Here is a 20,991-nt window from a genome sequence, read left to right as displayed (position 1 = left end):
TCTCTCCCCCGACAGTTTAAAGGACTCTAGGTTTTTGAATAAGGTGTCCCTTTAAAAAAAAAATCATGCCCCGTGGCCAGGTTGAGGAGGCTCAGGAAAAACTGGCACCATGCACATTCTGCAAATAGGGGCCAGCTGAATGAGGGAGAAGCCAGTGATAATGACCACCTGTTACACAAGTCTGTGTGACAGTTTCACAAGTACCCCCAACAGAGGAGATCAGATAACAACATGCCCCCCTCCCCCCCACACACACACACAGAAACGCACACCACACCCCGAAGTCCCTTTCAGAAACATTAAGGAAGAGTATCCTAGCCTGAAGGGACTAATCTGAAAGAGAAAACCCTTATGAGTTAGTTACTTGTTAACTATTGATTCGGAAACAACGTCCAGTTCTCCTCAATCAAAATCAGACCAGAAAGGACTTCTCCTTTGAAGTAACCAGAACTTGAGCAGTAAAGGAAAAAGGCCTGGGATCCTGGCTGGACCTGCCCATATCAAATAAGTGTAATGATGCACCTAAAGAAAAGGAAGTTCTTTCAACTGCTTCGGTATCTCTGGGTCATCTTTGGCCAGGTGCATTCCATGAAGTAAGCAAGAAAAGAAGGATGGACAAGGTTTGAAAATGACTCTCCAGGAGTGGGCTGAAAGTAACTAATATTCTGTTTGATGATACTAAATAGTTAACTGAACTGTCACATAAACCTCTGAAATACCGATCATAAAATACTCCTCATTCAAGAACTCTCTCAATGGGGATTTTAAAATGACTTGTATGATTTTCGAACATAGCCCATGTGAGAATTTGTTGCTTGACCGTCCAGATTTGTTCCAAGGACTTTCTTTTTCTTTTTCCACTGGGAGGAGGTGAAGGAAAGAAGAGAAAAATGAATTGATTTGGGGAAAAAACACATAAGGAATTTTTTTTTTTAAGTCAGAAGTCACTTGCATGGAGAGAGAGGTCTGAAAGTATGAGAAGACTGTCAGTTTGGCCATGCCTTCCTCAAGCACAACAAGGATTGAATTTAGAAGAATAAATTAATAAAAATTATTTCTGGCAGGTGTGAGCCTACATCACAGAGCACAGAATTTTTTTCCCTTTGAAACCAGTGATACCCTGAAAGCAAAGAAAGAAATAGCAAAACAAGAGAAATTAAACATTAAGAATTCATTCTTTCATTCAACAAACATTTCTCAGTTACTTACTATGTTTCAGGTTTTGTGCTCAAATTTCTTGTGGGGCACAAAGCTGCACAAACAGCAATCTTTGCTCTAAGGGAGCTTTTAATAAAGTAGTGAAATGTTAACAGACATTGCCTTGAATTGTAGGCATTGGGGTCTGTTACTTTACTTTAAACATACACATAGCATAGGCAGAGAAGCAAGGGAAACTGGAGACATCACCGGATTGGGAGTCAGAAAAGAAAGTTTCAAAACCCACCTCATGCTTACTAACTTCTCTGTACCTTAGGTTAGTCATCCATATAATGGGGCTTCCTTGCTCTGCCTACCTCAAAGGACCATTGTGAGGGAAGCATCATGAAAACCTTAAAGCATGACTTATGCTTTCTTGTGTTATGGACCCCATGGGCAGTCTGGAGGAGCCTATGAACCTCTTCTCACAATTACATCACATGCATAAAATAAAATACATAGGACTACAAAGGAAATCAATTATGTTTAAATACAGTTATGAAAAGCTCCAAATGCATGAATCCCAGGTTAAGAAGCTCTGCAGAGGGAAGAAAGGTATACGTAAATGAGGCTAAAATCACTTCCAATTGAGATTTTAGGCTATTGAGGGAAGAATCCTGTAAGTCATCCAATTACTTCATTTCACAAGTGGAAAAAAACCCCTAAATCCAAGGGATGGGATCCTAAAACCCCTAAATCCAAGGGAGCTAACTCACCAATATTCCTCCTACCCCAAAAGTAAAGGGCTCAAAGTGGGATCTGTAATCCAGTCCCCATGGCTCCTAATCCACCACTGTCTTCCAGGCTCAATAATCAGGAAAGGAAGATCAGAGATCAGAGATGGAAGGGACCTTAGAAGTCATCTACTCCAAAGCCTTTCATTTGCAGATAAGGAATCTGGAGTCCAGGAGATATCAAATGACTTCCCCAAAGCTGCGTCTTCTAAGCTGTCAGCACGCTTTCCTTGGCACTACATGTCACCCTAGCTGGAGGACTGGTTGGATTTTCATGGGCAAAGGGTAACAGTAAGGAAGGCACTCCAACTAGAAACTTTGCTAAACTCCCAGCAAGAAGTTTGGCTGTGCTAGAGCTCAGGCTTTGGGTGGGACACTAGTGAGTTAGCAGAAAAGGCTGATTGGGAACAGACTGTGGACAATTTGGATGAAAGGGACCCTGGGACCATTTAGTATAGGCACAAATAGCTCCACATACCTCAAGATAGGCTCCCCTCTGAAAGCAAGAAGCGACAATTCACTAAATAGAGGTTGAAAAAATATACCTAATTTCTTGAAAGTTATTTCTGCTTTAGTTTCATCAAAAGATCCAAAAGTAGAAAGTGTCATCTCCCATGGTCCATTATCCAACCCAGCAGTCCCAATATCCATTCAGGGTGACTGACTTTTTTTTGAGGAAAATCTGTCGTCACCAGGGCAATCCCTTGCTGTTCAACTGGTCACAGCTTGGATGAGATGAGAACAATGTTATTCCTTTTCCATGACATGGAAGACCACTAAGCCCCCTAAGGTCCTGACTCGTTACCCTGAAGGCCCTCACTATGGTCACCAGACGTTCTTTTACAATCCAACCAATGCCCTGGGGATCCTGGAGACAACTGCATGGAGCTGTTTTATCTGTCCTGCAGATGAACTTCCTGGCAAAGTTCTCTCCCCTAATTCATAGTATGAGCTCTTTGAGTACAGGGACAATCTCAATTTTCTGTTTGCATCTTCATTGTTTAGCACAGTGATTGGCATAAATAAGGACACATTCGAAATAAGGACAAATTCTTATTCATTCAACAGATAGTTGTTTTCAAGCACCTTCTAGTCAAAGGAGGCGGTCTTTGGCCATTAACCTTAATGATACAGAAGAATTTTTACTGTAAGAGTCCCTTGGTACCTAAGCCATAATTGCTATTCAACGAATATTTATGAAACACCTCTTATGTTTAGAGCAGCGTGCTGTGGTACAGAATCAGCCTAAAAGTCAGAAAGGCATGGGTTCAAATCTCACCTCTGACACACGCTAGCCTGGGTGAAGTCACTTAACCTGGAACTGCTTTAAGTAACTCTAGGACTGAACATTGAAAGGAAAGTATCTTCCTGCATTAATAGAGAAGGTTTCTCTTCAGGGAGTTCCCAATTATGAAAACTCAAGTCAAATCCCTATTCTCAAGTCCCAAGGTTTAAGGCATAGAGAGAGTCACTCACTGGGAATAGAAAATGAGTAGAATAAATAATAGAAAATTGTGCATGTTCATCCTTTGTTGCTGAAGAAGACCACGCCATCAGAGAAATGACGACATGACTTCCACTTGACTTTGTTTTGAGTGAGGGAGGGCTGTGCAGGTCACCAGTCTCACTTCTCCTCCAGAGCTATCTCAATCTAGTAACCAGATATTCATCAGGATGACTGGAAAATGGGGGCAGTTAGGTGATGCAGTGGATAGAGCACCAGTGCAGGAGTCAGGAGGACCTGAGTTCAAATCTCACCTCAGACACTTGACACTCACTAGCTGTGTGACCTTGGGCAAGTCACTTAACCCCAGTTGCCTCATCCTGGGTCATCTCCAGTCTCCAATAGAAAATTAAAAATAGAACAAGCCCCCATCCTCAAGGATCTTACATTCTGCAGAGAAAAAAATTTCTCATTATTGCACCAAGTGACTAGGGATTTTCAAAGGCTTTTGAGGAAGCCCACAAGTTTTGCCATACATGTCCTACCAAGTTGGAAAGGATTTTTAGTACATGCCCAGGTACATAAGGAGAATGAATGAAAGAGAATGAGTAAGGCCAATAACCCAACCAATGAACTCATTGGCTCCCCAAAGAACTGGCATAATTGATACCTGCAATTGTGATAATAGGTCATTAAAAAAAAAAAGGTTGTTATATTCATATACTCTAGTTAAGAAGGCAGGAAGTGTGTATTACATTACACAAGTCCTTACAACAAAAGTGGTTAGCATTAAAACAAGGGTGAGGTCTTGAAGGGCCCCCAAGTTCAACAATCTGTACATTTCATCAACATTTCCCTAAGAAAGCAGATGCATTCCACTCCCATATAAAGTATGGTGCCCACTTGCGATTTCTTTCTGGAGACAGAACAATGAAAGTAAAGGCTAAGCTTAAAGATGTTTGAGAAAATTTAGTGAAAGGCTTGGTTACCTCCACCAGAGGGACCTTCATTGAGTCCAATCTAACTCCCTCATTGTGCAAAGAGGCTAAATGCCTTCCCCCAGGGTCACAGAGCTTGTGAGTGTCTGAGGCTAGATGTGAATCCAGATGTTCTTGTCTCCAAGTCCAGCACTCTATCCACTCCAGCCCATTGCCTCTCAGAATCATAGAATGTGAAAGCTGACCAGGAGCTCAGAAATCACTTGGTCTACCCTTCTTCCCTTGGCAGCTGAAGATATTAAGGCTCAGGATAAGTCAAGTTAACAAGGATCATAAAATTAGTTATTAGTTTAGCCAGGCCAGAACCGAGAGTGTTCATGGATTCCCAGTTCAGTCTCCAGTTCACTCTATTATGTTTCTTTGGGGGAGGCATTTGTTTTGTTTAAAGAGTTTGGTAGTGGTTGAGTGAAGTACTGGAATGTCATCCACACCCTGAAGGATGGGTCCAGTTTTTAGTGGGTAGAGGGGAGGATAAAGGCAGGACAAATGAATGAGCAAAAAGCCAGGTTTGTGTGGGAGAAGAGTTGGGGGAGTGGTGCAGTCATAAACCAGTCTGATTCACTTGAAGTACTATGGAGGAGGAGAAAGCTAGGTTGGCTAGAATAGACCTATGTCACAAAGGGCCTTGGGTGCTGGCCACAGGAGTTTGACCTTAATGTGGTAGTGCACATGTTAGGTTACTGAGCTGAACAGTGAGGTGAGAAAAGTGCCATCTGCCTGATGTCATAGAAGGAATCTAAGAGGAGAGAAGTGATCACAGAGGGTTATACATCTAGAGTTGGAAAAGACCTCACATGTTATCACCTCCAACCCCCTCACTTTACAGCCTAGGAAACTGACTAGTGCAGAGTCATATTTGTAAATTACTATGAAAATCCAAATATGAGGTGATGAGAGAGGCTGGGCTAGGCTGCTATTAATGGGATGGGAGAGGCAGAGGTGAATCCAAGAGAGAGGTCAAAAGAAGAAATGGTGAGCAGCCATGATTCCAGAGGATCAAGGAGGAAGAAAGCTGCCATCTCCTATGACTCTAAATTATCTCTAAATGCCAAAGGAGACCCAGATCTGGGGCATGGCCAATGTGAAAAGTTGTTTTGTTCACCTGTGTATATTTGTTACAGGAGTTTTATCTTCTTTTTCCTCCAGTGGATGGAGAAGGTGGAGGGAAAGGAAATAAATGCATGCTAGCTATGTGTGTACACATACATACATACATACATATATACACATATACATATATACATACACACATTTTTAAATGAAGAAATGGCAGGACTTGGTGACATGCCACAAGAATGAGATGACAGAGCAGGCAGCACAGAATGTGACTCCACTGCTTTAAGCCTGGAAAGATGACTCTCAACTGCATCACCTTTTCCCCCACTTCTTAAACAGAGGGTACTCTGCTACTATGAGTAAAACCATGAAACTGAAAGCAAGCTGGGCAAAGGAGCTGGTTTGGGAGAAAGAGCTTTGGATACACATGGCTTGAGGTGACAGTGAGGGAACCAAATAGAAATGTCCTGTGGACAGCTCGAGTGCAGGGGGGGTGAATAAGAAATTAGATTTTCTTATTAAAATTGTAATATCATTCAGATTTAATAGGCCTGAGCTATTGAACGTTTAGTCTCAGGACTTGACCATTCTTTAAACCTTGTATGTCCTTGGCAATAAAAACAGGAACTCGCCACTCCTGAAACTGCTTATGTTCAAGGGAAGGTGGCCCCTTCCTTGAGCATAAGCACTTGACAGTGATAAAATGTGCTGAGCTTCAAGGTTTTTGAACATGTCAACAATTAAAAAGCCAGAATTAGACCCAGACACACAAGCTGCATATGCTAGGGAAGTGGGCTAAAACTCTGTATGTAACTGCCTTGGCTGAGAGCCTTCTTTTTTTGCGAACCCTATAAAAAGCTCGGACCACCAAGTCCCGTTGAGCCTCACCCGTGGGAGGACGCTTCGCGCGGGACCATCTTTACACAATTCAAGTTGTTCTGGCTGCAACGGGGCTCCCAGCCGATTGAGTTATTGGAGGTTCCCTTGAATTGGTGATGTATTCTCTTCCTCTATCTATCTATTGTAATTATAGCCCTTGTATTAATAATCATTATATTTGCCCTCTGCTTCTTCTGCTGTCCTAAACTGTCTGTACCGTGCCTTGTGTAATTAAAGCTTTTTACTTCCGTTTTGATTGAGTCCGAGAGCATCATTTACAGCGGCGAATCCGAACTTTCTTAATACAGGGGGATATCATACAAAGCAAAACTAGGGATAGTAATTCAAAAATCTAGTTGAGGGATGAGGAACCTGTGGCCTTCTAGGTCCTTGGGTGTGGGTTTTTGACTGAGTTCAAGTTTTGCAGAACAAATCCTTTTATTAAGAGGATTTTTTCGGTGAAGTTTGGATTCCATCAAAGGGCTGCACTTGAGGATCTAGAGGTCATATGTGACCTCGAGATCACAACGTTTCTACCCCTGGGCTATTTAAAAATCCAAGTATTCTAGAAATCAATTTGGCATTCTGCTAAGAAATTGATTAAAATGTCCACAGCCTTTACCTAGAGATCCCACTGCTAGGCACATGCCCCAAGAAGGTCAAAGATAGGAAGAAAAAAAAAGGGTTCCATAGGCAACAAAATATTTATGTTAGCACTTTTTGTGGTAGAAAAGAACTAGAAATAATGCAGATAGCTATCAGATGGAAAATGGCTAGGAAAGTGCGGTACATGAATGTAATGTAACACTGTGGAACTGTAAGAGCTGACGCATATGAAGAATTCAGAGAAGCATAGAAGATGTATGAAATGATGCAAAATGAAATAAGAAGGACCAGGAACATAGTATTTATGATGCTAATGTAAATGAAAACGACAAAATCAAAACTGAATGCACAGTTATGAGGACCCAGAACCTGACTCTAAAGGAGAGATACGAGATTACATCTTCCTCCCTTTTTTTTATTTTGGCAGAGGCATGGAACAGATTGGTTAGTTTTGCCAATTTTTTTTCTTTTTTTAGTCTTTATTATAATGGATGGCTATGTTGGGAGTAGGGGAAGATATAAAAGAAATCTAAAAACAAAAGATATTTGAAAAACATAAGAATTCAAATCACAGTATCTTTTAGTAGAAAAGTGCTTCAGAGATCATCTAATCCAACATGTTCTCAGTTTCCAAAGCAATCAATAGAAGCTCAAAGACTGAATAAATGACGTGTACAATCACACAGTTAGCTAATTAGGGCCAAGGCTAGAACCAAGGCTATCTCACTCTCAGTTAATGACGGAAAATCTTTATCTCTATCTTCTTGCCATTTTCCCCTCATCCAGTCTTAATTTTGCCTATGGTTTAGAATTTCAGGGTGACACAGTAAATTGATTTTTAATGGATTTGGTAGTGAGACATTAAAAGTGAATGACCCTTCAAAAGACACACAAAAATGTAAAGATATCTATGCAATGTGAAACGTTAAAAGCTTTTTTAATAGTGTTTTACTTTTTAAAGACAATCCTCCTCTTTCAACCTAACTTCTATTTGCCACTTGAATCAATGTATTATCAGGGAGTGAGTACTCCCTGAGAGATGTATATTGCAACTTATATACTTCCCCCATCATCCTATGCTGCTCCCATCCATGTCTTTCCTCTAAAGTCTGTCTCCATCACACTGCAATTACATTCTGAGGAAAGGACTAAGGACAGAACTTCTATCAATACAAGGATCAGTCTTAACTAATGAGGAGTGACAGTGAGACCCTCTTCCTTACTCTTTCTAGAGAATGTACTACAGGTATAAAGTGAGGACATGGTCACTAGGTTGGGGTCTTTTGCTTAATTCTACGTTTTTCTTATACTTCAAAGGGAAGATTTTATGGGGAAAGAGATATTATTCGTAACAGATGGTGTAAAAATAATAAAACTGAGAGTTGGGGGGAAGCACTATTTTTTTAAATTTATGCCCAACACCTGCATATGAGACATTTGATTCATGAGTTTTTATAGGCCATGAGCCAAAGGATGAACTGAACACAATCATTTCATAAACATAAATCTACTTACCAGTTTAAGCAACACAAGTTTAACTGTTAGTTTAATCGCTTCTATGGACATCTTAGAAGTTTGGAATTTCTGAACTGGAAGGATGTCTCTCAACTGGATCACACATTCCCCGTTTCTTAAACAGATGCTACTCTGTTGACTAACTCCAATTTGTTTTGGATACACAAGTTGTTCAAATGTTGCCTCCCACCATTAGCCTGGGAGCTCTTTGAGCACAGAGGTTAGTTTGGGGTCTGGTTTTTTTGCTTGCTTGGTTTTAGATTTTAGGTTATTTTGCCTTTCTTTGAATCGCAATACTTACCGCAGTGGCTAGCATATAGGAGACGCTGAATCAATGCTTGTCCACTTGATTGGTTATTTCCTAAACATCGGTAGGGGAGGTTCTAATTTTAGATTCTTAAGACTAATTGGAATATTTAAATATAATTTTAAAGTGATTGACAGAAGTCCCTTAGCCATAGGTAGGTAGTGAGATCATAGATTTTCCAAAATATCAACCTTAAAAGCCATCTGGGCCATCTCTCTCATTTTATAGATAAGGAAACAAACATATATAGATGCACATTACATGTGTGTGCATACATGTTTAGTGCATGCATGTATATGTGTAAGTATGGATGTGGACATATATACTGAAGTGTGTGTGTGTATATGTATATACACTGTGAGTATGTGTATACATGGAACATTTATACGTGTGTGCACATGTATATTGTTTATATACGATGCATATGTATGGTATGTGTAAATATGGTGTGTATGTATAGTGTTGAAAGAGGATTTTTAAGAGCTAAAAATAGTTAACCATTGACCTAGCTAACTCCTTTTTGTTCCATATCTGGTATTTAATTGTTTTTGCAGCTTAACACAAAACATCTCAATATCTCCCTTTTCTTCTCATCGCTTAAGGAAAGAAAACTCAAGAAGACGTAACAGCTTCAGGGAGTGGCCCCTTCTCTTCAGCTTCTGAAGCGTTCAGTGGGAGCTTAACACGTTTTGGTTGCTAACATTTATTGGCAGTGACGAGCAAGGACTCTGAAAACTCCCAAAACAGTATGTACTGTTTGTGTGTGTGTGTGTGTGTGTGTAGTGTATAACATATGTATGTATCTGTGTATATGTCGTATGAATATATATAATGTGTATATGTAGCACGTATGAATTGTGTTTATATTGTCTGTGTATCTGTGAGTATACAAATGTAGAACCTTGAGATCAGGCTACATCAACAGAAACCACCAGGCTGCTGCAACACTGTGCTCCCCTTGGCCTACAGCCGGAAAGCTTCCTGAGGAATTCAGAGACAATATTACCACGTGAGCTGGCTACAAAAACTAACATGAAGATAGACTGACCCAAAGAAAACACTGTAATGAAATATTTCCCATGACTGGCTCTAGAGAAAAGCCCGAGCCAACTGCCCTCTTTCCTACCGGGCTCTACTTCCTTTGGCCTGCAGCAGCTGGGACAGCAGCTGGGCCCTGTCAACTAGATGATGGTCCCAGGTGTGGCCAGTCTAGGCCTGTTTCAAACACTCTCCTCTCTCCTTAGGCAAGAATCCGAGGAGCATGAGGAGATTTCTGATGATCCCGAAAGGCCATTCCTAATCTAACAGTCTCATTCTGCAGAGGAGAAAACTGAGGCTGAAGGGCAGATGACTCAAAGCCTAGCAGTTATTACAGCACTATTACCATCCTCCTCCAGGGAGGGCAAGATCCTGGAGGACAGGAATTGTTTCACCTCATCTTTGTTCTGCCACCATCTAGCCATGCCTTACACTATCATAAGCACTAATTAATGCCTGACTGATCACCTTGAGATACCCAGAGCTATTTCCCATGAAACTGGCCAATATATCCATTTTTAAACTTATATGGGACCAGTTGTCATGTTGGGAATACAGACTCTTTAAAATGAAAAGCAACTGAAAATTTTTGGACCATCCCTCCAAAAATAAGAGACGTAAAAGGCAGTTTGACATTGTGGGGAATTATTCTTCATGCCCAGTCAATCAGTGCACATGCTACCACCCCAGCAGATACTCCGGAAAAAAGGAGCTTATCTCTCTCAGGAAGGCTTGCCAAGGTAATTTCACAAAGATCCTTCATTGAAAAAGGCAAAGCAAAACTCCAAGTTTCCACTCCTGGTAACAAGAGAACTGCTTTACCTTTTGTGGCATCTGAAGTAGGGACAGAGGAACCATAATGAAAGCATTATGAATAAATACACTACTGGGACACCTTCACCTGGATCTCTAGCTGGCCATACAACACCAAGGAAGGTACCATGAAAATAACGTTCACTGGGCCTTTTATTTTCCCTCAGTGGCCTAAAATGAATTGTTTTAATAGTACAACAGACCAAGATGAACTTCCATGAAATGGGATATGGTTGGAACCATTCCAAACCCCTTTTTACAAAGTTTTTTTTTAAATCCTCTTTGGCACTGGACAGCATGAAGTGTTTTGTTTGGGGGTTTTGTTCTGTTTTTAATGGGGAATGTGCTACATTGGAAAAGCATTAAGTCCGGAGTCAGAGATAGCAACTGGAGTTAAAATTTCAAAGGCATAACCAACTCCTGTACAACAAGACTCCCTTTACCAATGGAGGTCAGCATTTCTCAATAATTTATAGTCTTAGAAAGATGTGTAGAACACTGAAAGGTTATGGGATTTGCCCAGTCAGCATATGTCTGAGGGAGGACCTGAACCCAAATCTTTTCAGCTTCAAGGTCACTTCTCTATCTACTACTCTCTATCACATTGCCATGTCAGAATCAAAGGATCTGGGTTCAAATCTCAGTTTAGTCATTTACTATACATGTAACTTGGAGCAAGTGACTACTCTTCTCTAGCTCCCAATTGTCTCATCCATAAAATGAGGAGGCCAGACGAGGATGGCTTCCAAGGGCCTTTCTGACTTTAAGTCTATGATCCTATTAATTAAGAAGTGTGTGTTTGTGTGTCTATAAAGACATTCAGACAGACAGGATAGATAGATAGATAGATAGATAGATAGATAGATAGATAGATAGATAGATATGTAGATACGTAGACACGTAGACACATAGACACATAGACATAGACACATAGACAGATAGATAGATAGACAGCGAGAGAGAGACAGACAGACAGATAGATAGATAGAAAGACAGACAGACAGGATAGATGATAGATAGATTACATATATAATCATGTATACATATGTAAAATTAATATTGGGGTGAGATTTTTAAACAGTAATTCAACAACACAACAAGAAAAGTTCTACAATTCTAATGTTAATCCTGGTTGTCACTCTCGGGGTGGTAAAGAAAAAGAATTAGTCTCTTCAGTTCCCACTAAGTGAAGCAACCCCCCAAATACACAAAATACACAATTTAGAAGTAAACCGAGGAATTTTCTTCCCCTACAGTGGGGCTGAGACAGAAATCCTTACGACACTGGAAAAAGCCAGTCCCCACCCACTGTATTGAAATAGAAGAAACTTGCCTAAAAATTAAAGGAAACTGGGAGGAAAATATCAACTCACATGACCAGGATGAGCTGTACAGACTCTGGTTCCAAAGTCAGTGGCTGGTGGGAGGGCTCTCTTTTACACACAGAGAAGGAAAAGGAAGGGATTGTTGGGGGAGCAGGGGAACCACCCAAATCACTGCCTCGGGGCCCTAATAGTACTTTTCTACTCAACCAAAGCAGGTTAGGGAAGAAAGAAAAAGAAAGTGGAGTGATGAGAAGTCACCATGACAAGGGAATCCAAAAAGCAGTCCTAAACTTGTTTAAGCTTTCAGTGAACTCTTTTTAAACAATTCACTGCAGAGTAGAGGAAAGAGTTCTAAATTGAAAGTCAGAAGGGGGAAGCAAATTCCAGCTTTGTGGGAGTCCAGGTAGGGCAATTAATGTTTCCAGCTTCCAGTTTCCTTCTCTTTAGAATGAGGGAGTGGAACAAGATTATTATTAAGATTCAGCCTTCCTCTGAATCTGTGATCATTAAAAGGACAGGGGCAGGACCTGGGACTTAATTAATACAGGGAACTCCCCAGATAAGGAAACTCCCTCTATCAATGAAAGTTGGCAACTATCTCAGAGAGAGCTGCCCAGAGCACTGGGAGGTTGTGAGATACACAAGCCAGTTGATCTTTCTGGTTCCAAGGTCAGCTCTCTAACCACTAAGCCATACTGTTGGGTCTTTTAAAAAAAAAAAAACGATAATAAGTATTAATTGCCTGATCACTAAAACAATAATAAACATTTGCTCAATTTCAATAACATTAAATAGAAGATTGGGGAGGAAAGGAAAGGACGTTACCATGTTGGTTTCCGAGACGTAGGGAAAAGGTGAACAGGACCTACAATAGAAGAGAGTAATGTGGCAGGTTAGTGTATCTTTCTTAAGGATGCGAATACTCTGGTCTCCAACTCCCCAGGAGAGGGAACCCTTCAGAGCTCAAAACCTCTGGGATCAAAAGAAATAAGGTAGAGCTGCCTTCATCCCTGCATCTCCCCCACGGGACAGGTCGGGAGGAGACCAGGGGAGTGGCATCTGTAACTAAGGACTCGAACGAGGCACGGGCAATGGGTTGGGCCTCAGTCTGGCGGGCAGACAACGTGGTGCCCCACCCCTGCTCTACTACCGAAGGATGTAAGCATTGGGAGAAGTCTGGGGGTCACCTAGTCTTAGGATTTAGAGTGGGAAGGGTGCGTAAAGACCACCCTGACTTTACGAAGAGGAGCCTGAGACCCACACAGATGAATTGCTTTGTCCAAAGTTACACTGATAGTGGCAAAGGGGGGATTTGAACCCGGGTCCATTGTTCTTCTCACTGGGTCATTACAACCCCCTTCTTTTGTAGACGCGGAACTCCAGCGTCTGGAGGGGAAGGAGTGCGTTCAAAGTCATACAGTTAGCAGGTGGCAAAGTTGGGACTTGAACCCAGGACTCCGGGTTCCCCAGCTAGCGCTCCCTGCATCTCTCAATACCCCAGGGAGGACTTGGTCAGCCTCCGGGCTCACTCTCTCTCTCTGCAATGACTTACCCTTAGTGTCTGCTTCTCAGATGTGCCCGGGGGCTGGCGGGGGCCGCGGGGCTGTTCTGGGCTGCTCTGGACTGGCGGCGAGGCCGGGATGCAGCAGCAGCAGGAGGAGGAAAGAGAGAAGAGAGACGTGGCGCAGCAGAGGCGGACCCAGACCTTACTGTGCAGCCCCAGCCCTGGGCTGGTTCCACCCAGGCCGTCGGCCCCACCCCCGATCTCTGCTCCGGCCCCCAGCTCAGCCCTGCCCCGCCCCAGCCTGCCCCGGCGCCTGCGCTTCCTCTGGGGCCCAGCTGGGCTGGGGTTACCCTGGAGAGGAGCGGGGAGCTCCGCGGATCCGCTGCTGGGGCCTCGCCCACCGCAAGGAGGGAAGTCCGACATCTCCCTCCCCCACACTGTCCCCTCCGCTCTGTCTAGACGCCCTTCACTCCGCCGCAAATTCGAACTCTGGCCGGTGACCCAGCCCCAAGGTCATGGCGGGTGGACAGGGACGCCCTTGACCGCCAGAAGTCTTTCGTTACAAAAAGCTATTGAAAGGGTCTCTCCTTGGACCCTAGAGTTACATCGAGTTTGCAAAAATGCTCCCAGGGAACGTGACGTACTGTACTGAACACAAGAACACAAAAATCTCTTGTTTTCTAGCTGGGGGATATGGAGCAAGTGACTTTTATGGGGCTCAGTTTCCTGGTCTGCGGAATAAGAGGGATGGCTGAGTGAGATGATGTCTGGAGTCCTTTCCAGCTCCCAGTCTGAGATTCTACCTCTAAACTTAGAGTCTAAAAGTCTTTTAATACTATCTTTTAACACTTCCGTCCACCCATCCATTTATAACCCTATTGTTAAAGCCAGAGGGTCAAATTAAAAACCTATAACTCTATGGTTAAGGCCGGAGCGGGTTCGAAGGAAGGGGGTCATCCGAGGCTGTAAACCTCCCAAAGCTTGGGGCTGTGCGAAAGTAGAGTGCCCTGGCTTAGAGGGTAGTGGCGTTCCTTCTCCCTGGAGGTTTCCAAGCAGAGTCTGGGTAATCACTTTTAGAGAGTGTGGGAAAGAGAATTCTTGTTCAGGTGTGGTTTGGTCTAGGTGGCCTCTGAAGACTTCATTCTCTGAGGGTCTGTGTTTCTATGACTCCTAGAGTGAACTCAGTCATTAACTGGTCCAGTCCTTTCATTTTACAGATGAAGACACTAAGGCACAAGGATGAAAAATTACTTGCCCAAGGTCACGCTCAATCAAAAAACATTTATTAAGTGCTTACTCTAAGCCAGGTGTTATACTAATCAAACAGGTACTAAATGGCAGAGACTTTCCTTGGTTAGCTTGGGAAACGTTTTTGTGCATTAATTCAAAGTTCTAGTCAACTGCTTAAGTCTCTAAAGTGTCCATGAAAGAATCTTAACCATACAAATCACTGTCTGCATTTTTGTCTGATTTTAAAACTTTTATTTTTAGTATAGTACAATATGTGTGGTGGCAGAAATGTTTGCACAAAGAACTCAAATCAAAGTTTAGAGTAAAAGGGGGCTCAAGGTTTACCCCAAAGGGTCATTTAATACCTATGGACATTTCACAGTGATTCTTCTCGGGCTTCCATTTCTCAGCACAGTCACCCCAATCATGGTACTAGTGGGGTGTCATGAGGGACAAGTGGGAGCTGTGGAAGCAGCTGGGGCACCTCAACGTTTACAAGGATTCCCTTCCCACCCCACAAATGAACGGGAGAAGAAAAACTGAGCTCTTACTTCCTTTCTAAATCATTCCCTTCCCCACCACATGGGAGGGTCTAGAGTCTAGGGGGAGGCCTAGGACAGAGGTATTGCTGGAGGCCCATCAGGCTGGCGGAATCATGTAGTGGAACTGTGGAAACTGTCCCTCCCCACTGCCCCCAGCCCTCTGGTCCCCTTCACTGGCAGCCCAGCAATTGGGAAAAGATTTCTTTCCAGCTACTGTAAGATACCCTCAGGATAATAAAGCATGTACACCGTCACAAGGAAGCTACAGTGTGAGCTCTATGTTCATGTGCTTTCTTGAGCATTGGTGATTTGGACCCAAGGGTTGGGACACTAGTGTCCTGGACATGCAGGGGCACATACATAGCATGCCCTCCAAGCAGTGTCCTGCTCCTGTTCCCTTCTGCAAGCTAGTAGAGTCTTTAATGCGTGACCATTGCCAAACATCCTAGCCATAATTTTTTACCAGCACTTTTTAAAAAATACATAACCATCAGATAATAAGAACCAGTCTCTTCCACCCTCCACAATGCTGCTTGGTCTTGGTATGTAGGGGGGAACAAACTCCCCACTTGTCAGAAGGAGTAAAGGATGATAAGACACTAAACTCCTCAAATCTGGGTTTGTTTCCTGATCTCCTGTCAAAGACTACACAGTGAAATCGTCAAGGAAATAGGAAATAAACGTCACCGAACTTTAATATAGTCTTTGTACTCTCCCACACATCCGTGTTCCCAAGAGAGGCAGGGAATCCTCTCTGACTGTAGGTGCAGGAATCCAGCACAGAGGAGAAATCCTGCTCAGCTATTCTTATCACACAGTTTGGGACCCCCTGCTTCAAGTGGATCTGAGATACACAAGCCTAATTTCCTCTTCTGGTCGAAATAGGCATCAAACCTGGCTAGTGCCAAGTCCATGTACCCAAACTTGATAGATGAACTTTTGGCTTGTATGACTGACCAAAGTCCCCCTAAGAAATGGGAGGCTAAGGCAAATCTGTTAACCTCTACCAACATTTCTTCCTCCATTTTGGATTTCTCTTCCTTGCTGAGGTTTTCAAATCCACTTTGGAAGGCAGCCAAGTAGTTAGAAATAAAATGAAGCTGTTGCTCCTTGGTAGGGTACTTCAGGATGTTGGCTCTGAAAAACGGGTACTTTTCGTAGGTGTAGTCATACATCCATTCACAGAAGTGATTGCCGATGTCATAGCCTCTGTAACTGTAACTGCTGGATTCAAAGTCGATGAACATCAGTTTCTCCTTTGCCCAGTTCTCCCTGCCTTCCAGCAAGAGGATGTTACTTTCTTGACAATCATTGTGGCAAAATACCACCGGAGATGCAGTTGATTCCAGCAAAGACTTTAGATTTTCCATTTCCAAAGGCAGATTATAACTGAGGAGTTTGTTTAATTTTTTAACTGTGGATTCTCCGGCGAATTTAATTTTCAGAACTTGACTTAAATACTTCTCCATGGTTCCAAAAAGCCATTTGGGTTCTTTATTGAACGGCATCTTCATAGCATGAACCATAGCCATTTTCTCAGCTATTTCTGCAGAGATGTGTGGCAAACTTAACTCCTCGGTGTTTAAGGGGCGGCTGGGGATGAACTGTTCCAGGCGGCCTTGTGGGTAGATCCCGTAGACCTTCGGGCCCAGGGACCTCTCGGCCAGGATGGTGGACAGGACGCTTTCCCGCACTGTGAACTCAGCCTCTTGGACCGCCTGCTTGCTCTGGCCTGGTTCGGCTCCTTCTGGATCACAGGCCCTCATCCGCAGCATGGCACCATAAAGGCGCAGAAGCACCTGGCGGGGCTCGTCCGACACACTCTGGACACAATCAGGTAAGGAGCACAGGAAGAGCAGGTTACTGAGGCCACCCCGGACCACGCGCACATGGAGCTGGGCCTCAGACAGCGTCCTCCAGGCTCCGGGCAGGAACTCCTGGCACCAGCGATAGGCCTGGCGGCGGGTGCTGGGCTCGGGGGCCGCCAAGGGCGGCGACGGGGGCGGGGGACAGGAGACGCCTCCTCCGTCACCTCCCCCGCGCTCGTCGGCCTCCATGCGGCGGGGCTGCGCGGGCCCCCCACCAAGAGTGCCGCGCCCCCTTCCCTCTACACTCCGGCCGCCCAGCAGCTGCCCCGGAGGCCTCGGCCCGTTTCGCCGCCGTTAAGAAGCTTGTGGTTCATGCGGCCGGAGCGGGCTGGGGCCGGGCGGGCCGGGCGGGTCGGGACCCCGCACAGGGGGAGCCGCGGCGTAGCGCGGGGCTGCCGGCCGCCGGGCAGGAGGAGCGCGGGGGCGCCTCGGGCTCGGGCTCCGGCCGGGCTCGGGCTCCGCAGCTGGCAGGGTGGGCAGGGGCGGGAGCGGAAGCGGAGGCTGGAGCGCGGTCAGCGAGGGGAGGAGATAGGAAAGGGAGAGTCCGAGAGAACGTGACTCGCCCAAGGTCACCCTGGACTAAGTAACCCAGCGCGGATCCCAGTTCTCCTGGACAGTCAAAGGACTCTCCAGTCGGTGACAAATGTCGGGGTGGGGGCGATGTTTTGAGTCACTGATATTCCCACAAGCAGATCGCAGATCAGCAACTCAGCACCCTCCTCCTGAAAAATGGCCATCTCCCCTACCACGTTGGTGCTGAATGTAGAAACAGTGAATGAGACCTTCAGCCAGGTAAAAGAGTGGCTGGGTCAGGTCTAAAGAAATAAATGAACAGCATTTGTGAGGCGTTATGTGGAAGAAAACGAAGCTCTCTGCTTGCTGGTCCCTGACTTACTTGTCAGAAAGGTTATTAAGTATCTGAGTCCAAGGATCTCTGCTTAGAAATCCAAAGGAATAGAAATAGCCTCACTTTTAAAAATCTCTTTGACCCTAGCATTTCTGCATACAATACTAATAATACTAATATATACTAATAATAAAACAGACAAAATACTCCAGAGAGAGAAGGATTAAACTTTAATAGAGGCTTTTCACCAAATGCCACCACAGAAATATTCCACTGCAGAGATGCTTTCTTCCTAGAAAACCAAGGTCTAGTCCAGGGCATAAGCAAAATCAGGAAGACTTTTTTTGCCCTTTCTAATATCCAGAATTCCTCTTTCAATATGGTTCTCTTAATTTAATTAAAGATATTTCCACCTCTAGTTTAGTTACCATAAACAATTTTCCATTACAAGAACTGATCAGGTCTTTGAAAAGATTTAACTTCCAAGAGAATTCCAAAGGACTCAAGATGGAAAATGCTATCCACAATCCAGAGAAAGAATAGTATTTTCACTTTATTTTCTTCATGATTTTTCTTTTGCTTTTGGTCTGTTTCTTCTTTCACAACTTTATGGAAATATGGAAATAAGGTTCACGTGATTACTCATATATAGCCTATATCAGATTGCTTTTTCTGTTTTAGGAAAGGGGGAGTGGAGAGAGGGAGAAAAATTTGGAACTCAAAATCCTGTAAAAATGAATACTAAAAATTGTCTCTACATGTAATTTGAAAAAACAAAACACTACTAAACAGAAAACTAAAAAAGAAAAGACCACAACTAAAATTTATAGACCATGACATTGTCCCTTTGGAATTTGATTAAGTACAGATAATGTTTGGGACCAAGGATTTTAGGTAAAGACGTAATATTTTCTGAAGATGAGGAGATTGGGGACTTGGTATGCTTCCACTGCTAGGTTCTCAAACATTTAGCTAAGCTAAGGAAATACAAAGAGGAAAGGGGGACAGCCCAGCCCACTAAGAGCTTATATGTTTTTCTTAATCTATTTTAGATATTTTTAATAAACTTTATTGAAATCTTTTGTTTTTACATCACCTACATTTCCCAGTGTTACCCTCTTTCACCATTACTATCCCAAGAGCCACCCTTTTTCATAAAGAATTTTCTAAAAAGACAAAAATGTTCAGAAAAATTAAACAACACATCCAAAAAGCTTGATATTATAGGCAGTGTTCCATCTTCCTTGTCTCCTACTTCTGCAAAGAAGCATAGGGAAGAGTCTTCTCACACCTCTTTTTTCAGGTCAACCTTGCTATTCTTCAATTTCCATGGTTTTGCCCTTGTTCTGTCCATTTACATCATTGTAATGCAGCTGTAGATTATTTTCCTGGTTCTACTTGTTTCACTTTCTATCATTTTATTTAAATGGTTTTCTTGCTTCTCAGTATTCATCATATTTATCTTTTCTTACAAGGCAGCATTCATGTACCACAGCTTGTTTACCCATTCCCCAACTGATGGACTTTTAATTTATTTCAAGTTCTTTGCCATCACAAAAATAAATGTTGCTCTAATAGTTTAGTGTCTATGGGACTTTTCTATCTTTGACCTCCTTAGAGGTTTTGCCCAGCAGTGAGATCTCTGGGTCAAACAATATGGACATCTCAGTCACTTTCTGGGCATTGTTCCAAAATTCATTCCAGAATGGAAATGAGATTTTTTTTCTTTTTAAGACATAGGTCCAGAGGGGAAATTCCAATATTATGATGTAATTTAAAAGGAAAATCAGATTTCATATTTAAACATTTGGCTGATTAAAGATTTTCCAAGTCAAGAAGGATTTATTAAGCATATGTTATGCCAGCAACTCTGCTAAACACACAAAAACAAGACTGTACCATAAGATAATTTAAATCTGTGATCTAAAACACATGAAAAGGGGAAGAGAAATGTCTCACTGATGAGAAAAACCTTACTTCTTATTCTTAGTAAAGAGAAATTCTAAAATTAAAATTTAGCAAAACAAAAAAACACTATATGGTCCAACTGCCAGGCTGCTAGGAAGTTGGGAGTTTCCTCCACTGCAGAGGAAGCCAATTCCATGTTCTTTTCTTAGTGAGTGGAATTTTAAAAAGAAATCTAGTCCTTGCCAGTCCTGCCAGAGCCAAGGATGCCTCTTGGAATCAGCCCAGCTCCTTCAGAGTTCAGATGATTTTACAACAGCTGACTTGTGAAGAGTAACATGGTGCCAGCAAAGAACCAAGCCCTGAATTCAGTTATCCCCCTACAAATGATAGCCCTCTAATTCAGGGTGAATTAGCTAATTTATGATGCAAAGTAGCAAAATACTACACAAATTTCAAGAATCATATTCTGTAAATGCCACTACAGCTTGCTATTTGTTTTGAAGTCATCTTGGACTTCTAAGATGGAAACTTCCCATCAGTATCCTCCATTGATAAGGACTCTCAGAATCTCAGAACTAAAAGGGACCTCAGAGGCCAACTAGTCCCAGAGATACCTGAATAGGCATCTTCTCTCCAACAAGTGATCCCCCTACTTCTGCTTGAAAACTTCTACTGAGGAGAAATTTAGGACCTTCAGACTCAGCCCATTTTACTTTCTTTTTTCCTGACATAAGATCTAAACCTGTTTCTCTGTAACTGCTACCCATCCCTCCTATTTTTACCTTCTGAGACCAAGCAAAATAAGTAGATTTCCTGTTACATGAAACAGTCCTAATGTAGATCCCTGGAGATAACTAACGTATCAGTCTATCTACAAGGATTATTAAGTGCCAGGCAATGTGCAGCCCCTTCTAAGTCTTCTCTTAGTGGAATGTTCTTAGCTCCATCAGCCAGTTCTTTTGTGTGACATGAGCTGGAGGCCCCTCACCAGCCTCCTCAACCACTTCCCAATGTTTGTCCAGTTTGTCAATATTCTTGATAAACTACGGCCCCCACAACTGACTGGGAAAGTGGTCTGACCAGAGAAAAGTGGATCATAGCTGTTACTTCCCTCACCCTAAACACTTGACTTCTCTTAATGCAGTTATGTATAATATATGCATTATATATTATGTATAAT

The 20,991-nt window shown here is 43.0% G+C and overlaps 1 protein-coding gene and 1 pseudogene across 2 annotated transcripts in view; both read right to left on the bottom strand.

The window, feature by feature from the left end:
- The window catches only part of ANXA5 (annexin A5), a 51,321-nt gene extending 37,643 nt beyond the window's left edge, over nt 1–13,678 (bottom strand). The window contains exons 1-2 of one of the 2 annotated variants that reach the window (XM_072625232.1): nt 13,465–13,678; nt 12,738–12,777 (exon numbers count right to left, since the gene is read on the bottom strand). In XM_072625232.1, coding sequence (XP_072481333.1) covers nt 12,738–12,740 — 3 coding nt within the window. In that variant the 5' untranslated portion in view covers nt 12,741–12,777; nt 13,465–13,678. The remainder of the gene's footprint in view (nt 1–12,737; nt 12,778–13,464) is intronic. The other variant, XM_072625233.1, reaches the window with a different exon arrangement.
- Nucleotides 13,679–14,875: 1,197 nt separating this feature from the next.
- Nucleotides 14,876–17,473, bottom strand: LOC140514827 (choline kinase alpha pseudogene; annotated as a pseudogene).
- Nucleotides 17,474–20,991: the final 3,518 nt, after the last annotated feature.

This window comes from Notamacropus eugenii, chromosome 7 (assembly GCF_028372415.1).
Source record: "Notamacropus eugenii isolate mMacEug1 chromosome 7, mMacEug1.pri_v2, whole genome shotgun sequence".
NCBI lineage: Eukaryota > Metazoa > Chordata > Mammalia > Diprotodontia > Macropodidae > Notamacropus > Notamacropus eugenii.
Note: the sequence above shows the minus strand (reverse complement) of the source record. Positions and strands in the feature narration are given on the sequence as shown.